The sequence below is a fragment of the Macadamia integrifolia genome, chromosome 6 (genome assembly GCF_013358625.1).
Source record: "Macadamia integrifolia cultivar HAES 741 chromosome 6, SCU_Mint_v3, whole genome shotgun sequence".
NCBI classification, from domain to species: domain Eukaryota; kingdom Viridiplantae; phylum Streptophyta; class Magnoliopsida; order Proteales; family Proteaceae; genus Macadamia; species Macadamia integrifolia.
Window position 1 is genome coordinate 451,247 of NC_056562.1, and position 21,460 is coordinate 472,706.

General features: G+C 38.2%; 2 protein-coding genes across 2 annotated transcripts in view; one reads left to right on the forward strand and one right to left on the reverse strand.

The window, feature by feature from the left end:
• Positions 1–10,176, reverse strand: part of LOC122082313 (DExH-box ATP-dependent RNA helicase DExH3-like) — a 15,338-nt gene extending 5,162 nt beyond the window's left edge. The window contains exons 1-14 of the mRNA XM_042649779.1: positions 9,515–10,176; positions 8,171–8,325; positions 7,998–8,085; positions 7,513–7,743; positions 5,038–5,133; positions 3,742–3,930; positions 3,461–3,620; positions 3,211–3,341; positions 1,943–2,110; positions 1,576–1,848; positions 1,082–1,276; positions 641–844; positions 411–480; positions 148–296 (exon numbers count right to left, since the gene is read on the reverse strand). Of these exons, the coding sequence (XP_042505713.1) occupies positions 148–296; positions 411–480; positions 641–844; positions 1,082–1,276; positions 1,576–1,848; positions 1,943–2,110; positions 3,211–3,341; positions 3,461–3,620; positions 3,742–3,930; positions 5,038–5,133; positions 7,513–7,743; positions 7,998–8,085; positions 8,171–8,325; positions 9,515–9,952 (2,547 nt within the window). The 5' untranslated portion in view covers positions 9,953–10,176. The remainder of the gene's footprint in view (positions 1–147; positions 297–410; positions 481–640; positions 845–1,081; positions 1,277–1,575; positions 1,849–1,942; positions 2,111–3,210; positions 3,342–3,460; positions 3,621–3,741; positions 3,931–5,037; positions 5,134–7,512; positions 7,744–7,997; positions 8,086–8,170; positions 8,326–9,514) is intronic.
• Positions 10,177–14,963: 4,787 nt separating this feature from the next.
• Positions 14,964–17,062, forward strand: LOC122082530 (T-complex protein 1 subunit delta). The gene has a single exon (XM_042650150.1). The coding sequence runs from the start codon at positions 15,184–15,186 to the stop codon at positions 16,792–16,794; it is 1,611 nt and encodes a 536-aa protein (XP_042506084.1). The 5' UTR covers positions 14,964–15,183; the 3' UTR covers positions 16,795–17,062.
• Positions 17,063–21,460: the final 4,398 nt, after the last annotated feature.

The window sequence follows — 21,460 nt, forward strand, 5'->3', positions numbered from 1 at the left end:
GTTTTTTACTCCTTTTTTTTATGTATCCAGCACCATATTCCTTGAGATCTAAGCAAAATTAAAAATAACTAGACATGATGAGCATAAGATCAGATCAACATCTTAACCAAGATAGAACAACCCAACAGCCAAACACTATTTGCATACCTCCTTTCTGTCAAATGGCATTAAAAACGGATCCCTGGCACTAAGACCAGCAACAACAGTCAATATCGGATCCAGGCAGTTGAACATAGCCCCATATATAATCATCTTTCCGAGCTTGGGTTCCACCGGAAGCATTGACAAGTGCCGTCCTGTAAGTGACTTGAATGACTCAAGGTTCTTGTTATACAATTAAGAGGAACACCTTGATATTGTTCAAGTTAATTAAGAGAGGGCATCAACATGGACAAGACAGAGTTTCATACCTAGGATTGTCAGATTCTCATTTTCATCCAAAGCCCCAATGATTTTCAAATACTCAACAGCATTTTGGACCTGAAAGATAATGTGATTCACTGATTAACACACTTGTATAACATGAGCAAGGCATATAAAAAATAGATCCAAATGAAACAAACATCATACTCTCATCCAAGTTTGGTGAATTTATTCATGGAAAAAGAGAATCAAACAACAAAATAAGTATAAACTTTACAGATAGTAGTTCTGGCGACTGCAAAGCCCTAGAAAGGAACTCTGAAATGCTTCCAAGTTGTAAACTTTTGATTTGCAGACAAAGGGATTGCAAAGGTGTTCTTAAGAGTTCTGGCAATTGATAATCTGCAAAAGCATCATATACACATCTGGGATAAAGATGGTAACACTCGCCAGGTTGAACACGGCCAGCTCTTCCTCTTCTCTGCCAAAAGGACAAAAGAAGCTTACATATATACAGGTATACATAATATATACAAAGAGAGAGAGAGAGAGAGAGAAGAAGAAGAAGAAGAAGAAGAAGAAGACTGAAACAGAACTTTTGCATGAATAAAACTTCAATAGAGGAATAAATCACAGATTAGAGTATCAGAAGTCCTCAGATTGTAACTACACAACATCACACATAAACAAATCATAGTTTAACATAACATAATCTTACCTGTCGAGCAGCGGCTTTAGAAATCCATGAAGGCAGCAAACAAGGTGTGTTATTCAATGCATCATATGATGTCTCTTTTGCCTTTCCGCAATCAACAACAAAAACCACATCATTAATGGTGATACTTGTCTCAGCCATGTTGGTAGCAAGCACTATTTTCCTCACACCATCATCAGGCTTCTCGAATATTAACCTCTGTGTGCCAACCCACAATTTATCAGCAGTATAAAGAGGATATCAAGCATGAAATGCCAAGTGAAGCTCTAAAATACATGTACAATTATGGACAAGGGGAAAATAAGATAAATGTAAAGTGGCAACATAGAGACAAATGTATCCAGAAAGGTACACACACAGAATGAACATGTAATAGAAATGGATGAGAAATACACTTGTCTCCTAAAGATCTTACATAGATATACAGAATATGATAGTTCACATTCATACTGAAGACAAACATGGCGTCCATCAATTTCAAGAAGTATATGAATTACCTGCTCTGAGCTGGGCATGGAACCATGGCAAGCAAGCAACAGAACTCTGCTGGCATCTCCCAAAAGAGGATGAGTTTGAAGTTGCTCCTTCAGAGCATTTATGTCATCCCACCCAGTCATAAATACCAAAATAGCACCAGATCTCTCTTTTTTACAAATATGGCACAGAACATTTTCTATGAGGTTAAAGCCTATAGAATCAGGATTCCAACAACACACAGACTCCTGAGTCCGTAGGCTATGCTCCTTAAAATCAGCAGCTTCAAGTGCATCCTGTTAACAGAATTAATGAGTTGAATACAAGAAATAAAAGCATGCAAAAAAAAAAATATATATGGAATAATGCAGGCTCAAAAGATCTGGATACCTCAACAACAGAAGCAATTTGGCTCTTCCTCTTTCTGAGAGCTTGTTTCTGCATCTTCCACATCTTTCCTTGTCCATAATCGTCGATTTGGTTATATGGAGTCAACCTATACCCAGTCATTTCAAGAATATTCTCCAGAAAATGGGCTCGAACCGGGTATGTAAAACCCTGAAATTACAGCATAAATCCAATAAATATAAATCAACCCAATCACAGTAAAAAACAATAGTAGGAAAAAGACTGGCATCTGCACTGGAAGCTTCTTATTATGTTGCAAAATTTCAAGAAATCTGAGCTCAACATAGTTTAACAACAATTATACACCACCACAGGTATCCCAATAATCTAAATAAATTGGGTTGACATCTTCTAAAGCCATAATAACTTTTAATATCAGACTGGGACAACTAGGCCATAATTCATGCTAATCAAGTTCAAATGAAATAGAAGACTAAAATAAGCAAATAAGAAAGGTATTAGTAGCTTCATTCCAATCAGAACACAATAGTCTCTGGTTCAATCAGCTGTGTTGGAAGAATAGGAATATAATTCAAAAGAAAAAAAGAGCAACCAGTGCACAAGGCTCCCGCTACTGCAGGGTCTGGAAGGGGCAAGTGTACACAGCCTTATCCTCTACTTCGCAAGAGAGGCTGTTTCCAAGTTTGAACCTATGACCAACATGTTGCGATAGTGCAACTTTACCGTGCACCACAGGCTCATCCACTAAGAATAGGAATGTAATAACCTCCTTCAATTTCCATATCTATATCTGGAATCCATCAAAATCTCAACCTGTCTCCCACAACTACGAAGTGACATTGTCACAAAGAAAGCAATGGCTATGCCCATGCTGCAATGTCATCAGCGTTTCCTTGAACTGTGATGGACCTATTCACGCTACAACATAGCATGCACCTGGTGAGCAATCTTCTCCGCCGGAGCACAGCCCAGCGATTCACTGGCCAAAGCTATGCATGTATGGCAAGATAGAAACCAAGTTTATAAAGTTTGAGCATCTAAGTAGAAATGAGGTAGCTTTAACAAACATCACAGTAATAGAAATCCTATGGATCCAAACCTGATAAATGTAAAATCAAGGCCAAAAACTTGGCTAATTAACCTCAAACTGAGGGAAATATAATACAAGTTAATGCTTAACTGGCATAACAGAAATCCTCAAATTCATTATTAGTGGATTGTAGCATGAATAGATGATAACTTAAAGTCAGTTGCTTCTTTGCCACTGCTTGTTAGAATTTGGAACTTACTGGTATGTGTACCATTGGAGCCCCACCAAAATAGGATGAGAAAAGCTCAGCATTCAGCGTAGCACTCATCAAAATCAATCTCAATTCCGGCCGGCGAGGGAGAAGTTCTTTCAGGACAATAAGCAGAAAATCTGCAACCAATGCAAATGAAGATAAGAATACACATTTTGGATGCAAGAACAAAACCTGAGTTAATAATACAATTTTTTTACTGACAGTGGGGAGATAAATGAAACAAGATTAAGATTACCTTCATTCATTCCACGCTCATGAATCTCATCTACGATAACATGAGTTACACCTTTCAAATTTCTATCAACCAACAATCTTCTCAACAGGATCCCTGTGGTGCAGAAGAGCAGGCGAGTATCCCTTCCTTTTACCCCCTCTAGCCGTACTTTATAGCCAACCTTTTTACAAGAGAAAATGAAGAAATTGAGAGCTTTCCCTAAAAAAATCTTGGGGGCTAACACCATTTAACATAGCATTTCCTGAAGCAAGAGACTAAGAAACATTCAATGCAAAACTCACAGATTCTCCCAATTTCTCCCCTCTTTCTTGAGCAACTCTTTCAGAAACACTCATAGCAGATATTCGTCTAGGCTGAGTACAAATAATGCTACAGGAAGCTCCACGGGTAGCTTCTATTTCAGATTCCAAAATGTATTGAGGAAGCTGAGTCGTCTTACCACACCCAGTTTCACCTGAGATGACAACAACCTGTAGATCCATCAGAAAGACATGAAGCATCAATACATGCAACTGAATAAAATAGATGAAAATATTAGTCATACAACAATGTTAATCCAATGAACTTGCACAATCATGTATACACACCTCTAACTTAAAAAAATAATTCCAGCAACAGCAACATCAGAAGCATATATATATATATATATAACAGAGAAAGAAAACTGAAAGAGCGAAACACAGTTAGCCATACCAAAATGGCAACAACCTACTACTTGAATGGTAATTGATAGGGTTTGGTCACCTGCAGAAGCTGTCTTCACAGTGGAAAAGGTTCAATGTCTTTCTCCAGAGAAGATTGCATATCTGGAAGAAGACCCTACAAGATGCCTCACCCCTAAATGGCTAAATCTTCTAAAAGAAAATTCTCCAAGGCAGGCTGGACTGGCCCATCATATGCATGAATTGATCTTGTCCAGGATAGAGCAGAGAGCTTGTATAGGATAGATCAGGTCTGGTATTGGGGACTTGGGGTAAACCAAGGCTATGTTTGGAAGTTTTCTTTTCTTGCCTTCCAAACATAGCCTAAATTATTTAGAATTGATTTAGATAATGAATGCTAGGGTTGAGAGGGGATAAGGATTAAGGAAATACACCAAAATCATCGAAAGATTTCAGCCATGACCATAAAATCAGGTCCACCTTCAATATTTAATTTCATGGTAAAAGAATAAATATACCTAAAGTCTATAAGCAGCACAAATAAATAGGAACAACCAAAAATCAAGCCTCAAAGACTAACAAATGAAAATAAAATTATTAAATAACAACAATGTGCCAGTCAATAAGTTAGAACTTAATATACTAATAGTCTTTGAGCAACCAAGTCACATAACTTAAATTCAGTTACTGTCAAAATGAATTTATTTTTCTCTGACATATATTTAACTCCTTATGCACAGCTTTCTGAAAGGATACCTAAGCATTAATAGGGTGAATAAAAAAAAATTGCACATACATTATTTCCAGTTACTTCTTAACAGTACACATTACCTCCAGGCTCTTCATCGATCTCAATTATTAAGAGGAAAATACAATCTGAATGAATTGAACACTGAAAAACCAAGTAATAGAGACCTGATTCTGTGAGACGACTGATAATAAGGCATCCCTTTCTTTATAAGCAGGGAGACTTTGGCGAAACTCTAACATTTTTTGGCCCTCTGGAGATTCCTATACAAGCCACAAGCAGTCACATCAGAAATAAAACTATACAGAATATAACGAAACCATAAAATAATTACATGATGGGTTTCGAGAATGATTGACACATCAACTATACAACACTAGTTGCTGATATCTCCCCAGGTCACTTTAATGAACGAAAAAGAAGCACTTCACCCTCAAATTCATCATAACAGTAAACAACAATAGTCAAGGGCACACAAAACTTTGGCATTTATTGCTTGTAGTTAATCAAAGTAATTAAATCGCATCAGGAATCAATTCTACACTAATGGATATTTTGGTTTGTGGTTCATTTAAAGGGACATTTGACTTTTGCACGAACATGGAATAAGCAAAAAAGATTATTTTAGCATTACTTACAAATAAGGAAAGAAAAACCATGGGTTAAACACTTAAGTGCAGTTGGAATTGAACATTTGTACTCCAAAATGCCTTAACGGGTTGCTGCATCAGAGACTTTTCACAGTTTCACGGGATTTATTTTTTTGGATTTGGCCTGCATAAAGATTCAATTTTCATGAGGCGTATTTTGAGGGGACAGGATATAGTTTGGTTGGCAACAGGAGTTTTCAAGCATTTTTGGTTTGGGTGAAGCCATCTCAGTTACTGCTTTGAGAGGTAACTAAATTCCTGACTCCTCTTTCCTTTTTTGTACATTTTCCTTTGTTTAGTCTATTTACTATAAACAGTAGTTATTACAATGGTGGGGAGAAAAAGATCTGATGTGAAAGAATTAGCAGAGCATTATAAAGCCATAAGGGTAGATCTAAAAGAGGAAGAAGAACTAGAAAGCAGCAGTAGTAGCAATTCAGCATGCTCTGTTTTTCATACCTGTTGTAGCCAAATCAATTCAGCATGCTCTGCTTTGCTCTAATGAGCCAGAATATGCCCAAACTGATAGGTAGAACCATGGATAAGTTAATCTTCATAAATCCCAACTTCAGTTCTATTATAGAGTAAATTTTCAGTTTTAATCGATTTTGTAGTTCCTCTTCTGCTGGATAGTTTTTCGAATTCACAGGTAATGTTTAATGAGGATTATTAAGTTTGTCTAGATTTGATTACAATTTGATACTTGAGCTTGAAAACAGTAGGCATTTTGAGCATATTTCTCAATTAAGAAAAAAATAAATAAATAAACACTGCATTTTCTCCTCAGATTTTACGGGTTTAAATGAGTTACTTTGGTTTCTACTTTCCACAGCTATAATCCTATATCTAGATCATAATCTTAGGAAAGAAGGAACCAGAAGCAAATTTATTCTAATGGGATTTAAGTTTAAGGTTCGAAAATCAGCTGCAATTTGACCAGATAATTATTAAGTCTCATCATGACGGCAGTCAGACCAATAAGAGGAGCTGAACTGCCAATTACCTCCACAGAATCTCAAAATAAAATAATAATCATCTATCATTTTGATACTCAGGGAAAATAAAGCAGGGAGGAGAGAGAGAATGTGTGAACATAAACAGTGTTAATGTTCCCAAAAAAACAGCATGTTTTGGTCATGCCAAATTTCCCGAACCAATTAACTACTAAGGCACCATTTGACAATGTTCCGTTTTTGCCATTTCTGCGTTTTCTTGTTCCCAGAAACGGAGATACAGCTTAAAAAGCGTTTGATAAAGTTGTTCTGTTTCACCCATTTCTAGGAACATAAATAAAAATTTATGCCTATTTACAGTTCTAGAAACGAATTTGAGAGAAGAAAAAAAAGGTTGTCGTGCCCGACAAATCTCTCAACTATTTAAACCTAAAAAGAGACAACCAAACCCTCTCTCCCTTTTGGGCATCCGATGATATTATTGGGTTTTTTAGTGGCAATTATGTCTACAAAAAACATTTTGAGAAACAAGTTTATCAAACACCAAAAAATCCGTTTTTGTTTCCGGAAACGTGAAAAGTCGTTTCTGCTATTTCTAGACATTGAAACAGCAGAAACGTTATCAAACGGTGCCTAAATAACTAACAATATAACTTCCCATTATCAGAAAGCAATATCAAGCAAGCAAGTGTGACAGTTCTAGTGCAATGATGATCCAAAGTTTGAAATGAATTAACTTCACTTCCCTAGGTATTTTCAATCCATGTGTTAAGCTATTAATTGTTATAGGGGAACTATTTTGATGGACCATCCAACTGTGGATATGAATTGACCAAACTAAGCAGAAGTTGCAAAATTTCAAGGAATAAAGCAATCTAGAATACATAATGAACTCCACCTAATATAAAACTGAACCCATAACAATAGCAACTGCCAAGGCTTGATAATAAAAATAATATAAAAAATAAATAAATAACAGTGCCACAAGATGACAGTTTAATAACTATTGACAGAAAGAATTTTTCAACGCAAACCATACCTGCCAAGCTTGTTGCTGATTACAAAGTTGCAAGCTTCTCCGTCTAAGGATTTTCTCCATGACGACACTAGTTCGCATTTGGGACTCCGGTTGCCCAAAAAACCCTTCATCAGCTGCAAGACTGCCACTGCTGCTTGATCTTGAAAAAGTTTCCCTACTCATAGGCTTTTGGGAAAGGTATTCTCTAAGTTGAGCATCCACTCTTCGTTGCAAACCAAAAGATATAGTCACCTGTCAATCCATAAAACACAGTGAGAAAATTGTCAATCCATAAAACACAGTGAAAAAATTAATTGACGACTCCACTGGAAGGGGGAAAAAAGCACATTAATGATGAATAGACAAGGGAAAATAATGTAAGGAACGCAAAATCAACATAAGTTTTTTAGTGACACTCAAACAGAAGCCAGCCATTTCGTTCTCATATTAATTAAACCTTAAATAAAAACGGCAGACATTTATGTTGCTAAATTACAGGCGATTACCTCTCTTTGTGGCCGCTTAGCATCTAGGTCAGATCTGTAGTTTGGCAGTGGGAGCTTGCTAAAGACAACAACCTTTTCATATTGACGGCTGCCAGAAATTAATGTTATTTTAGAATCAGTACACAGCAAATAACACAAAAGATGATAAAATTATTTAATGCTGTCTGATATACCTATGTAAACCCATTCTGCTAGCCAATGCCGCAAGTTGCTCAAAATCACGTCGGTCCTTTCTCTCCCTTGACACCACCTCTTGTTCATCTTTGTTGCGAATAAGCATGGTTAACTTCCAGTTCCACTCATCAATGTTATCACGCGTCGAAGCACCCTGAATATCAAATGTGAGTGACAAGTAAGCAGCATAACAAGCATGTATTGCAAACAAAAATAATAATTAGGGTTCAAATTCGTCAAAGAATACCCAAGTAGGTAATAGAACAAAGTAACTGAAAGCAATTCGGCAAGTTCCAATGAAGTACAATAAATTTAATGTAGAAGTAGACAGATATACATGCAAAAATTCCTTGTTATCTACATATTAGCATCGTTGGAATTACCACAGCAACATTAGGCTATCTTTTTATTTTTGGTTAACGACATTATATTTTATTAGCTTCATTTAAATTAGGATTATGAGAGTTACCAGAGCTATGCCAGTAATCAAGTATAGTGCACTTTAGCAGCAGCATCATGAGCCTTGCACGTCAGGATGATATCCAAAAAAGTTATTTTCTTTACTTTAACACTTGGTGCAAGAACACTTGGATTGTCTAATATATAACACTATAACAGTATCACGAGACCAACTGAAATCTAGAATAATTAGATGCTTCGCCAAGTCAAATATGTTCTTCTCCCTGGATCAGCCAAACCTTTGTTTGGATCATCCATTTCAGAAGATTTGAGGTCAGCATTGCACATGACCAATCTGTCCTATGATACCAATCCTACAACCATCAGTCAAAACTAGTTCTTTTCACATGATTTTGGTGTCACTGGAAATTTCTTTCACTTCACTCTAACCATAGCCAAATCTAAGGCATTATAGAGTAATTAACTCATGGGAGCACATATAAGATTCCTCAGACACTCCACACACTAGGTTGAGAGTGACCTTTAAAAAGTTCATCTCTTCCTTTGGCAGGTATTTTGTAAAAGGAATGGGAAATTCTTAATGGGTCTTTCATTGGTAATGAGCTCATCGACACCCATCTAATCATAATATTTAAGAACGGGTGAAGGTGCCAATGGGTTTCTCTGGTATGAAATGAATTAATCGCAGGACTAACTGATTCTATCCAACCACTCTTCGACTCAATACTACAGTCAACATGGCATTCCACTCAGTTTGATGTCGGCATCCAATTCTCAACGTAAAACGCTAAAACTTGCACTAGCTGGCTGAGAGTCAATGACCCATTGAAGCAAAAATACACCTAATACGAGAAATGAATACTTGACAAAGAACCTTCACCATGAAATTCTAAATTTTTAAAGGGGGAAAAGAAAAATCTCACCACTTGCTGCGACGAAGACTCAATTTCACGCTCGGAGTCATCATCTGAGTAAGAATCGTAAGCAAACCGACCATACTGAAAGCTCTGCTGCTGCTGCTGCTGCTGCTGCTGCTGTTGCGGCTGCAAGGAAGGGTAAGAACCTCCCCTGGGGCTATAGACGAGACCCTGATTGTCCCGCCAATCAAAGTCCAGAGAACGGGTGGAGACGCCGGAGTTAGCGGAGGAAGTGATGACAGACCTCAAGCGTGGTGGAACGTAAACAGTGCCGTACGCTAGTGCCCGATCCTTCATGGCGCCGAAGACTGTTGTAGAGGTTTTGGAGGTTTTGGGGCTCCTAAGAATCGAACGAGATGGAAATTGCAAAGCAGTTGGTCTCAGAGACATGGTCAGGTAAGGACCGGTCCTGAGATAACCCCGCACGAAAGCGGAGTAGGGCATGATATAACTATGGCTTCAGAGGTTCGGTGGAACGTGAGGCATCCTTCTCTAACATTTTCTACTTCCACAAGTTCACGTTAGGGTTTCGATTGGAGAAAAAAGAAAAACTGCAATAAACTCAAGCTCCCTCTTCTGCTGCTTGTGGTGCGGTGGTCGCAGTCGTCGTGGTAGAGGTGGCGGTTGCAGTGGAGAAGCACAAGAGCTTCTCTTCTACTCCCGTTTATAGCCAGAGATTTAGGAATTTATAACAGCGAGGAAAGTTTTCTTCCTATTTTGAAGACAGTACGACTGCACATGAAGAATCATGCGGTCTCGAGATAGTAGCCGTTCATTCTCATGTGATAAGGGCAACGATCACAATAAGATGCTAAATGGACGGTAAAAGAGGCCTTGAGGGACCAGACCTCCGAATAAAGAGGAATTTCAAGGACAAATGGGGAAGCGAAACGTAGCAAATGCCTCCCGAGGGGTGCTTCTGTCAACGCAAAGAATATGCTTGTCAGAATTTACGGAAATACCCTTTACAGGGAAGTATCTAAGGGTTTGATCGGTTCAGTTCAGTTGTCGGTTTGGCTTTTGGTTGGTTCAGGATCTATTTGACCGAACCGAAACCGAACAATTTTTATACTCCCAGGATCCCAAACCAAATGGAACCGTTTAATTACATTCAGTTCAACTTCGTTAAATGATAATAACCTATTGAAATAAATAAAATTGGTAACAAAAAGTTACAACCTCATTAAGACAAAATCCCAATGTCAAATTTGGTACATGGTTCTAAATACCAGCAATTGTATGAGTTGAATCAGCTGATTAGGATTGGAATCATTCGTGACTAATACTCCTAATTACAACTATTCTGGAGCATTTGATTATATTTTCTGATCGAATCTCTAAATTTAAATATAAGCATCCAATTCTAGAGTTTTTAGGAACAATTTCCACAGTATATACTCTTACATGACTCAACAAAGACATATGATTATAGAACTTAGCATAATTTAGTTTTGATGATTCGGTTCAATTCCATTCATACAGTTTTTTATTTAAAATTAAAACCAAACCAAATCCAATCGAATCGATTTTTTTTCGATCCTATTCTATTCGGTTTGGACTTTGGATTTGGAGACACGTCTGCCTCTGGTAACGACCTAGGCGGACGTTTTTCTCGGGCAAGAATACGCACAACAGATTAAGTGGTTCCTGGTTTCGCTCATCTATTTTTCTAATTTTGGTGAAATCCTAACCTTTGCTTATCTGCGAATCTCTTGTGCTATGAAGTATATGAGTCAGTAACTGTTAGTCAATTGGTCAAGCCATAGTTGGTTAACCTTTTAGGTTTGGTAAGACACCTCCCAACTGAAAAGCTTTTTTGAAATACTAGTCAAACTTCTACCAAAAAATAATACTAGTCAAACTTCAAAGGAGTGTATAAATCTACTTGCAAGGAGAGTTGATCCAGTTGTCATACTTGGACTCTCCCTTCCCAAAGTTGTTTCTTGTTTTAGTGTTTATGAAAACCCGAGGGTTGACTTTACCTGTTCGGATGCAGTCAAAGAAATGAAAAATCTTGACAGAAAGGTTTTTCTAGAAAAACACAAAAATTTAAGTGTGTATTTGTGAATTCAAAGGAAAAGTGAATAATTCTATTTTTCTGGCTACAAGTTTTGAGTAATAAGAACTTAAGTAGTAGCAAATTTTTTTCCGAAAACAAGGCCAAAGGATTCTGGAGGTATGGTTATAATTCACATTGTTACTTGCATGGTAGTAGTGTTATTGAATTATTGCATGTGCCACTTGAGGTGTTCTATAAATGATTTCAAAAAATGGGGAAGTGTTTCATGTGAGAGACTACAATTACTACATGAGTGCAAGGACTAATGAGGGCACACTAGTGAACATCCATAAAAACATCATTTTCATTTCATTGGGGATGATTGATCATTTTGTGCCCATATGTTTGGGCATAAGGGCCACACTCTCCTACAAAACCATTTTTCCTAAGAAAAATATAGGACTAGTCTTGATTGCTCCATAACTTGATTTATAGTAACCATAGTAGGAGAGCTTACATCATTCAAGACAAGATCATGTACACCATACTATGACTAAAATTCTTCAAAATAAGAGATTGAAATGTGGAGCTGGATCGTGCCATCAGTCATTCTCTTTATGATGGTAATTGAAATCACCTTACGATGCAATGACGGGCTCCTACAAATCAATCTCAATGATGAAACAGCCTCTTTAGGCCATACCAAAAGATGTTGCACTCACTTACCCTGTTCTCTCTCTCTCTCTCTATTATGTGTGTTTCATCTTCCTTGTCAATGTTAGATTCCATCCCCCCCCACCCCCAAAAAAAAACCTTTTTAATATTCCCAAATAAGAATGCGTGAAGTCTTTCATACTTCTCAAAATATTTTGCCTGAATCCTTGAAAGCCTATTTTCTACGTCACTTACCATTGACATATTCTTTTTATCCCCAATTCCTTACTTGGGCATGGCGATGTTCGTGGTCAAATAAGAATTAAGAGCGAGGATAGGGAGATAATTGTAGTGAGGGAAAGAACAAAAAAAATATGCAAATAATGAGCAGGCGGGGGTGGGGGGTGACATGTAGAGAGAGCGGAGGATGGGGAAGCAGAGGATAGGACTGGAGGGGGGGAGTGTAAAGGGCTAGTCAGCCATGACCAAGAATGAGGAAAGCAACCAGGGATTGACAAGAGGCTAAACAATATGGCACAATTAGAAAAATAAAAAGAGAAAATATTTCATCTATAATGTTTAAGAAAATGTGAGATACCCTTAACATAATATTTATAAACTATGTAACCTCAAACATAAAATTTTCTATTACCAAATTAACTTGATGTAAGGAGATTCTCATAATTTAAACCACTTAAATAATCTTTTCATATATATATATTTTTACAGACACTTAAATGATATTTTATATATATATATATATATATATATATATATATATTACAAACACTTAAATGATTTTGATGCTAGTCCAAAAATAGGATGGGGCCCCTCTGTGGTGCGACAGAGGTGGCAGCACACATCCAGCAACCTGGAGTACCTCGAGGCGTGTGCCTGTGTGTTGGGGTTTGTGTCCAGGTGCTCTAGGCTGTCAAATGTGAATTGTCACACTTGCCGCACCGTAGAGGAGTTAGATCCGAGCATGGCATAATTTGTTTGGGGGAGAAGAATGATGTTTGGTTGCATGGCTCTTACAACAATATAGGAACCAATGGAAGTGTACACATGGGCATCGACTGGGGGGTTTTAGTTTGTAGGGAGAAGGGACAATAATTTTTAGGGGGTTGTGTCTAGGCCATGGATTTAGTTATCGGTATTGGTATCTGTCAATACCAATCTGATATCGGTATCTGCCAAAACCAATCTAATATCGGTTTGGATCTGATCAATGCATATCAATCACTTTTGCCCACATTTTTTTTCAAAGAAGTACATTTGCTTTATGGTTTTACCCCTGAAAATGATACTTGTAACAAATCTGGATCGGGATCTTAGCCAATATGATACGGTCAATCCAATACTGATACATGAAACCATGGTCTGAGCACAAGCTACATGCGTCCAAGTATTGTTATTTTTCCTTTCTTTTTGGGATTGAGTTACCTATCCAGCTACATAGTACATGCTAATGCTTCCATGTGTCTATCTCTCTCCTTCCACAAGAGGGATAGATATGTTATTTCATAAGATGGAGGAGAGAGAGAGAGAAAAAAAAAAAAAAACATGGAGGCACTAGTGTATGCTACACATCATTCTTTTTTTTTTTTGTGGGGAAATGAAACTATGTCCAATAGGGTAGCATATGCTAACACCTCCTTGGGTCTCTCTCTTTCTCTCCTTTCCATATGAAATGACATATCTACCCCTTTGTTGTGGGAGGAAAAAATATATACTAGGGAGCACTATTGTACATTACACTCCCGAAAAAAGAATTCGATCTCTATTTTTTTTTTGAGTGATTTACATCCCCCTCCCCTGTAGTTTGTGTTTATTCCATCCCTCTCCCCTATGTTTTAAAAAATCCCACATACCTCCCCTGTCAGATAACTCGGTTAGTAAACCGTTAGTTGTGGATGTTAATGAGTGTGATGAGGATGTTGGTGGTATGGCACAGAGAGTACATGATCGTGTGGGGACTCGTAGGGAAAAACAAACAATTAGAAGGCATTCTGGTGCATGCAAAGCTATCACTGGAGCAACAAGTGGTGGTAGTAGTGATTCTGTTGGGTCAGCGAATACTGTTGTAAATGCAATTGATAAAGGGAAAGCATTTGCTAATGCTACTACTATTGCTGTGAAAGGAAGAGCAACTGGTACAGGTGTTGCAAATAGTATTGACCCGAACAAGGAATCTGGTACAAGTGTTAAAGTAGAATCGTATTTTAACATCCACAACTAACGGTTTACTAACCGAGTTATCTGACAGGGGAGGTATGTGGGATTTTTTAAAACATAGGGGAGGGGGTGGAATAAACGCAAACTACAGGGGAGGGAGATGTAAATCACTCTAAAAATTTTGGTAAAGGTAGAAGAGTAGAATCGTACTTTAACATCCACAACTAACGGTTTACTAACCGAGTTATCTGACAGGAGAGGTATGTGAGATTTTTTAAAACATAGGGGAGGGGGTGGAATAAACGCAAACTACAAGGGAGGGGGATGTAAATCACTCTTTTTTTTTTTTACTAAAGTTTTTCTTTACAGACAAAGGAGAAATAATTCCTTCAATGGCCTTATGATTGGATATTTAGGTTATTATTATATTTCAATCCCTATCGAGTATCGACGAAGTTGAAACTATCCTCCCTTGGGGCCATTTGATAATATTGAAGTTCATGGAGTCATGGGTGTAAGAAAACTTGGTCTTTGTTTCTAGGGTTTGAGGGGAGAGGTTATTCCCGTAATTTAACTACTTGACCTTGGCCCCCAGGTCATTCCAGAAAGCTCTCTTTACCTCGACTCTCCACTCTGTAGTCTCAACGTTTCCCGCTCCAGATACTACTGCTGCTCTGCCCCCTTCCCCTTTCCTTTCGACAAAAGCAAGTACGCTTCTCCACAGTTTTTAGGTTTTTAGGCTTTTTGGGTATTATCAGGAATAAGTCTTCCGTTCAGTCGTTCGGAGCTTCACCATCCTCCACATCAGTGACCTTTATAGGGTTAGGGTTTGGAACTTAGAAGACTTATGGCAACCACTGCAGTTCAGCAGCCGCGCATAGCCTCCTCGAAGACGGAGAGCTATGTCGATAACAAGCGCAAGGAAGACATCCGCCAAGCCAACATCGCCGCAGCCCGTGCCGTCGCCGATGCCGTCAGAACCAGCCTTGGTCCCAAAGGTATGGACAAGATGATCTCCACAGCCTCTGGCGAAGTCATCATTACCAACGACGGCGCCACCATCCTTAACAAGATGGAAGTCCTACAACCCGCAGCCAAAATGCTTGTCGAGCTCTCTAAATCCCAAGACATTGTTGCCGGAGACGGTACCACTACTGTCGTTGTCATTGCTGGTGCCCTTCTGAAGCAATGCCAGACTCTGCTCAGTAATGGTATCCACCCAACCGTCATATCAGACTCCCTCCACAAAGCCTCTCAGAAGGCCGTCGATGTGCTCACCGCTATGGCTGTCCCTGTTGAGCTCACTGATCGCGATTCGCTCGTTAAGTCCGCTAGCACTTCTCTTAACAGCAAAGTCGTTAGTCAGTACTCAACTCTTCTCGCTCCTCTTGCGGTCGATGCTGTCCTCTCGGTCGTGGACCCTGCCAAGCCTGATCTAGTCGATCTCCGTGACGTCAAGATCGTTAAGAAGCTCGGCGGCACTGTGGACGACACGGAGCTTGTTAAGGGTTTGGTGTTTGATAAGAAGGTTAGTCATACTGCTGGTGGCCTTACTCGTGTAGAGAATGCTAAGATCGGTGTTATCCAGTTCCAGATATCGCCGCCGAAGACGGACATAGAACAGAGCATTGTTGTCTCAGATTATACACAGATGGATCGAATTTTGAAGGAGGAACGCAATTATATACTGGGCATGATTAAGAAAATTAAGGCTTCTGGATGTAATGTGCTGCTGATTCAAAAGAGTATTTTGAGGGATGCTGTGACTGATCTGTCTTTGCACTATCTTGCCAAGGCGAAGATTTTGGTGGTTAAGGATGTTGAGCGTGATGAAATTGAGTTCATTACCAAGACTTTGAATTGCCTGCCGATTGCTAATATTGAGCATTTCCGTGCGGAAAAGTTAGGTCATGCAGATTGCGTAGAGGAAGTTTCTCTGGGAGATGGGGGGAAAATTGTGAAGATTACTGGTATTAAGGATATGGGTAGGACGACGAATGTGCTTGTTCGTGGTTCTAACCAGCTGGTTCTTGATGAAGCTGAAAGGAGCTTGCATGATGCCTTGTGTGTTGTAAGATGTTTGGTAAACAAGAAGTTCCTGATAGCTGGTGGTGGTGCGCCAGAGATAGAGTTGTCACGACAGCTTGGTGCCTGGGCAAAGGTCTTGCAGGGGATGGAGAGTTATTGTGTACGTTCATTTGCAGAGGCTCTGGAAGTTATTCCATATACTTTAGCTGAGAATGCAGGTTTGAACCCAATAGTTATTGTTACAGAACTCCGGAACCGTCACGCGCAGGGAGAGATAAATGCGGGCATAAACGTGAGGAAGGGACAGATCACTAACATACTGGAGGAAAATGTTGTGCAGCCATTGCTTGTGAGCACTAGTGCAATCACATTGGCAACTGAGTGTGTGCGGATGATTCTGAAGATAGATGACATAATTACAGTGAGGTAGTTCTGCTTAGATTACGATGCCATGGAATTTTGAGGATGTTTTGGTTGTGTTGTCTATTTATTTGCTCCCTCGCAAGGTTAGTGGCTCTATTGCCATCTTTGGAAGTGATTGCAGGTTAATGCTATGGTTACTGGGTGTTTGTTTTATTTAGGTTTTATTGCCATCTTTTGAAGTGACTGCAGGTTAATGCTATGGTTACTGGGTGTTTGTTTTATTTAGGTTTTACAGAACTTTGGCTCTAATGCAAAAGGATTTTGTTAGTCTTTAATGTGGTTTTGTATTATTGTTGGATTTTTTCATTATCATGTCATAGAGGGGTTACTCTTTATTACAGTAGAGACTATAATTGAATTTTTTTTTTTTCCTCGCAAATTTATTTCTTGCACACCGAATTTGTTCTTCTTTGTTTCAGTTGTGGTTTGATTTTGTCACTATTGTTTCATTGAGGGGGAGGTCTTCTTACAATGCTGAATAGGGTATCGCCAACTATAATATGATGACCAAATGGTTTGTTGATATGTGTTATGTATGGGAAATTTTTTTTTCCCACTTATTCTTGGTGATATGAAATTAAGTTAAGAAACAATGAAAAAAAAATTCTTACCAATAAAAATATATATATATATACTTTCAGTCATTTGGGTGTCTAAAGTAAAAGCAACTTTAAGGAGGATGAAGTAGCCAAGGCACCAGATACAGATGGGGTCCTGATAGAAGGTATGGAAAAGCTTATGAAATTTGTGGTTTATCTAGGCTAACCAAGTTGTTTAATAAGATTATGAGCACAAAGTAAAGCCAGGTGGATGGAGGAGAAGCATTGTGGTTCCGTAATAAAATAAAGTTGATATTCGGAGTTGTAATAACTAGAGGCATAAACTAATGAGTCATACTATGAAATTATGGGAGAGAGTTATTGAAACACTCGTTTGAGGCAAGAAACTACTATTATAGAGGACTAATTTGGTTCTATTCTGGGAAGATCCACGATTGCAGCTGTTTATTTAGGAGACGTGTGGAAAATTTTACAGATTGCAAGAAGGATCTCTGTCTCCATATGGTATTTATTGACCTAGATTAAGCTTATAATATAGAAAACCAATTTGATTTATGTCAAGAAGATCCACTATAGAAGCTATTTACTTAAGAGACTCATGGAAAAATTTAAAGATTGTGAAAAGGATTTCCATAGGGTCTTTATGGACCTAGAAAAAGCTTAAGAAAGATTCCCTAGGGAGTTAATCTAGCAAGTACTAGAGAAGGTAAGTGCTTCAAGTAGGTATGTGGACATGATTAAAGATATGTATAATGATGTGGTGACTAGTTTAAGAACTATGGGGGGTTGGGGTAGTGACTTTCCAATTACAGATGGGTTACATCAGAGACCAACTTGAAGCACTTATTTGTTTGTGTTTATCATGGATGATTTAACCAGAGACATTCAAGATCAAGTTCCTTGGTATATGCTCTTTGTTGATGATATTGTTTTAGTGGATGAGATAAAAGCAAGGATAAATGCCAAGTTGGAGTTATGATCAACTTTGGAATCAAAATTTTTAATATAAGTAAAACAAAAATGGAGTATATGGTGTGTAACTTTTGTGACACTAGGATGGATAATGATGTGAAAATAAGAGGGAGATTCCGCAAAGTGATTACTTTGGGTATCTGGACTCAATCATAAATAAAGAATGTGATATAAAAGATGAAGTGGAGAGGTGTGTTCAGAGTGTTGTGTCATCAACGCATTCCTTTAAAACCTAAAATTACATTTTATAGAACAATCATACGGTGTGGACTGTTGGGCAGTTAAAAAGCATCATATCGATGAACTCAATGTAGCTGAGATGAGGGTGTTGAGATGGATGTGTGGCAAAACTAGGAAGGATAAAGTAATGAATGATCAAATTAGAGCTGATTTGGGAGTTGCTCCAGTACATGGTAAGCTACGAGAAAGTTGTTTGAGGTGACATGGCCATGTTCAATGGAGGCCTTTAGATGCTCTAATACGGATGAGTGATTTGATTTTGATCTAAGGAGCTAAAATGTGGCTGGGATTGACCAAAAATTGATCTAGGAGAAGCGGTGAGGAAAGACATACATAACTTGGGCCTTGTATAAAGTATGACCTTTGAATAAAGCTGATTGGTGGGTAAAGATCTATGTAGCCAGCTCTATTTAGTTGGGATAAGTCTGAGTTGTTGTTGTAATTAAATCACAAGGATCTCCATCTCCATATGGTATCCTTTTCTTTTCTGTCCTAGTGTCCTCCCCCCTCCAGCGGTATGATTTATTTGTTACTTGGCATGTGCATGGAGTTGAAGATATGGTACTGTTTACGGCTAGTGCTTACTCTATTGCCTGTTGTTTAATTGTTTTCATATGATAGGTGTGGAGTACCAATTTATTATGCGAATCTATTACTTGAATGTGCTTTGGAGTGGGTACAATAGTAAAATATTTCTGTCGTTCCAAAAATATCTTGCTCATGGCGATCATTAATGAGTGGAGTTGCTAAAATACTAGTTTGGGGTCTGGTTTCAAACTATTAATTTAGTTAGAATGTTGTAGTTTCCCTCACTATGTTTGATGATTACACTGTTTAATGTGGTATGTGTCTTAGACTGTTAAGTGAGGTTTCATGGGGTTATTTTACATGAAAGTTTATTCATTTTTTCTATAGGGCTTGCTATTTTGGAGGATTTTCCAGAGAATAGTATTGTGTTTTCCATGTAGGTCTCATACTGGATGCATGCTTTAAAAAAATGTTAGAAGATTATTTTAATATACCATAAAAAAAAGTCAACCTGTGCATTCTAGCTAGAGTGATGCTTTCGTGTGACTAATTATTTTCTAAGCTAAAATTGATTGGGGATTAGTCAATGTGGTCGCTAGGGGTTTTGGGATATTTCCTGATGTGTGGTTTTATTCAGAACAAGTGCTGAAAGAATTACCTGACATACTCATTAGCATGGTGGAACTTTTAAGATCTCGGAAATGAAAATTTGAAATTTGCTCTATATATATTTGGTTTCTGCAACTATTTTAGAGTAAGATTGCTGGGTCGACATCAGCAAGTTGAATGACTTTTTCTTCCAAATAAATGATTGACAGTTGAAACATGTGATTGCTGGGTAGATATCAGCATTATCACAGCTAGCCTTTGCACCACTCCATTCCCAACACCCCCTCCTCCCTAAGATTAAAGCAAAGTAGTTTACATCTTGCTTAGGCATTCCTTATGATTCATCTGTTACTTTTTGCGTATTACTCTTGCATCTTAGGTATACTTGCACACAATGGAACAATAAGTGAGAAGATGGTTGGCATGGTGGCAATGAGAGTTCCTTGATGCATGTTTCATTCTAGTGGATTGAGACTGCACTTTGGGGAACATAATGAAATGCTAGGACATGCCTTGGGTGGGCAGTGAGTTTTTTGAGTGATGAGGACTTGTACAGGAGTTTTTCTAGTATGGGATATTGACCTAGGTTGTTGCTCTCTCTCTCTCTCTCTCTCTCTCTCTCTCTCTCTCTCTCTCTCAATCTTTCCTTTTTTTTCTGCTTTATCCCTTGTCCTTTGTTTTTTGCTCTATGCCTTGGTGGCTTAGTCCCTTTGACACACAGGTTCAGAGTTTGATGGTATGAAATTCTTATAGATTGAACCGGATGCCATAGCACTGTGAATTTTTAAGATCAATGGTCAATGTTTAAGATACTATATTTATTATATGGATATATCAGTGGGTGTATCATTAATTGAGGGGAAGAGATACCTATGATGTTCCACCAAAATAGGGGTTCAGAACTGGTTTTGCTTAGTAGTTAGTATGATTTTGTTTGCACTTAGTCTCTGCTTGTTCTTAGCCTTAATGGACCCTTTGTCTCGTTTTTACATGGTTACCATGCATGGTGAATTGATTCTTGAAGCCTATTCTATAAACATATGGTCTTTGCATTACATATATATATATATATATGGTGGCTAATATTTTGTATTTCTTCACCATTATTCTTAATGTTTGTATTTCTCAACCATGGTTAAGGAATTCGGAATCCAGACTGGTACCGGAATCGGTTGCCGGGGATTCCAATCTGAGTTCTGGATCAGATCCTGTTCTATGGAATGATGGCTGGTTTTTGCAGAGCTTCAGAGTACCCATGGAAGGGTTAAATATTAAGAGGCAATTTCTCTGAATTTGTGCGGCTTGGGATGGGTATCAGGAACGGTGGGAGGGCATTATCGATTTCATACAGAAAGGGGCAGAGTGATTATGATCTTATGAGTGTATTTTTCTTTCACCCACTGGATGAAAATTGTCTTAAATATTATTAGGTAGAAGGAGCTGGACGATCACAATGTGTAGATTCCTATAGGTGCCCACATACCACCCATGGTTCCTACACTTTCTCCTAGTTTAATGCACACTTGGACAGTCCTATTGGACGATTTGTGACCGTCCCTCCCAAACTGTACCTTGATAGTTTTCTTTCTAGTTTCTCTCATAGATAAGGATTCACCCATTATCTTTCATCCCACTTTTGAGATAGATATGCTGCAAAACTTTGAGATATAGTGAGGAATAATTGGGTTAGAGCTGATTTGGGAGTTGCCCCTAATTCAGATAAGCTCAAGGAATGTCGATTAAGATGGTTTGAACATGTTCAAA

Excerpts from the sequence above, each read along its gene's own strand:
- LOC122082530 (XM_042650150.1), top strand. The coding sequence starts at position 15,184 with ATGGCAACCACTGCAGTTCAGCAGCCGCGCATAGCCTCCTCGAAGACG.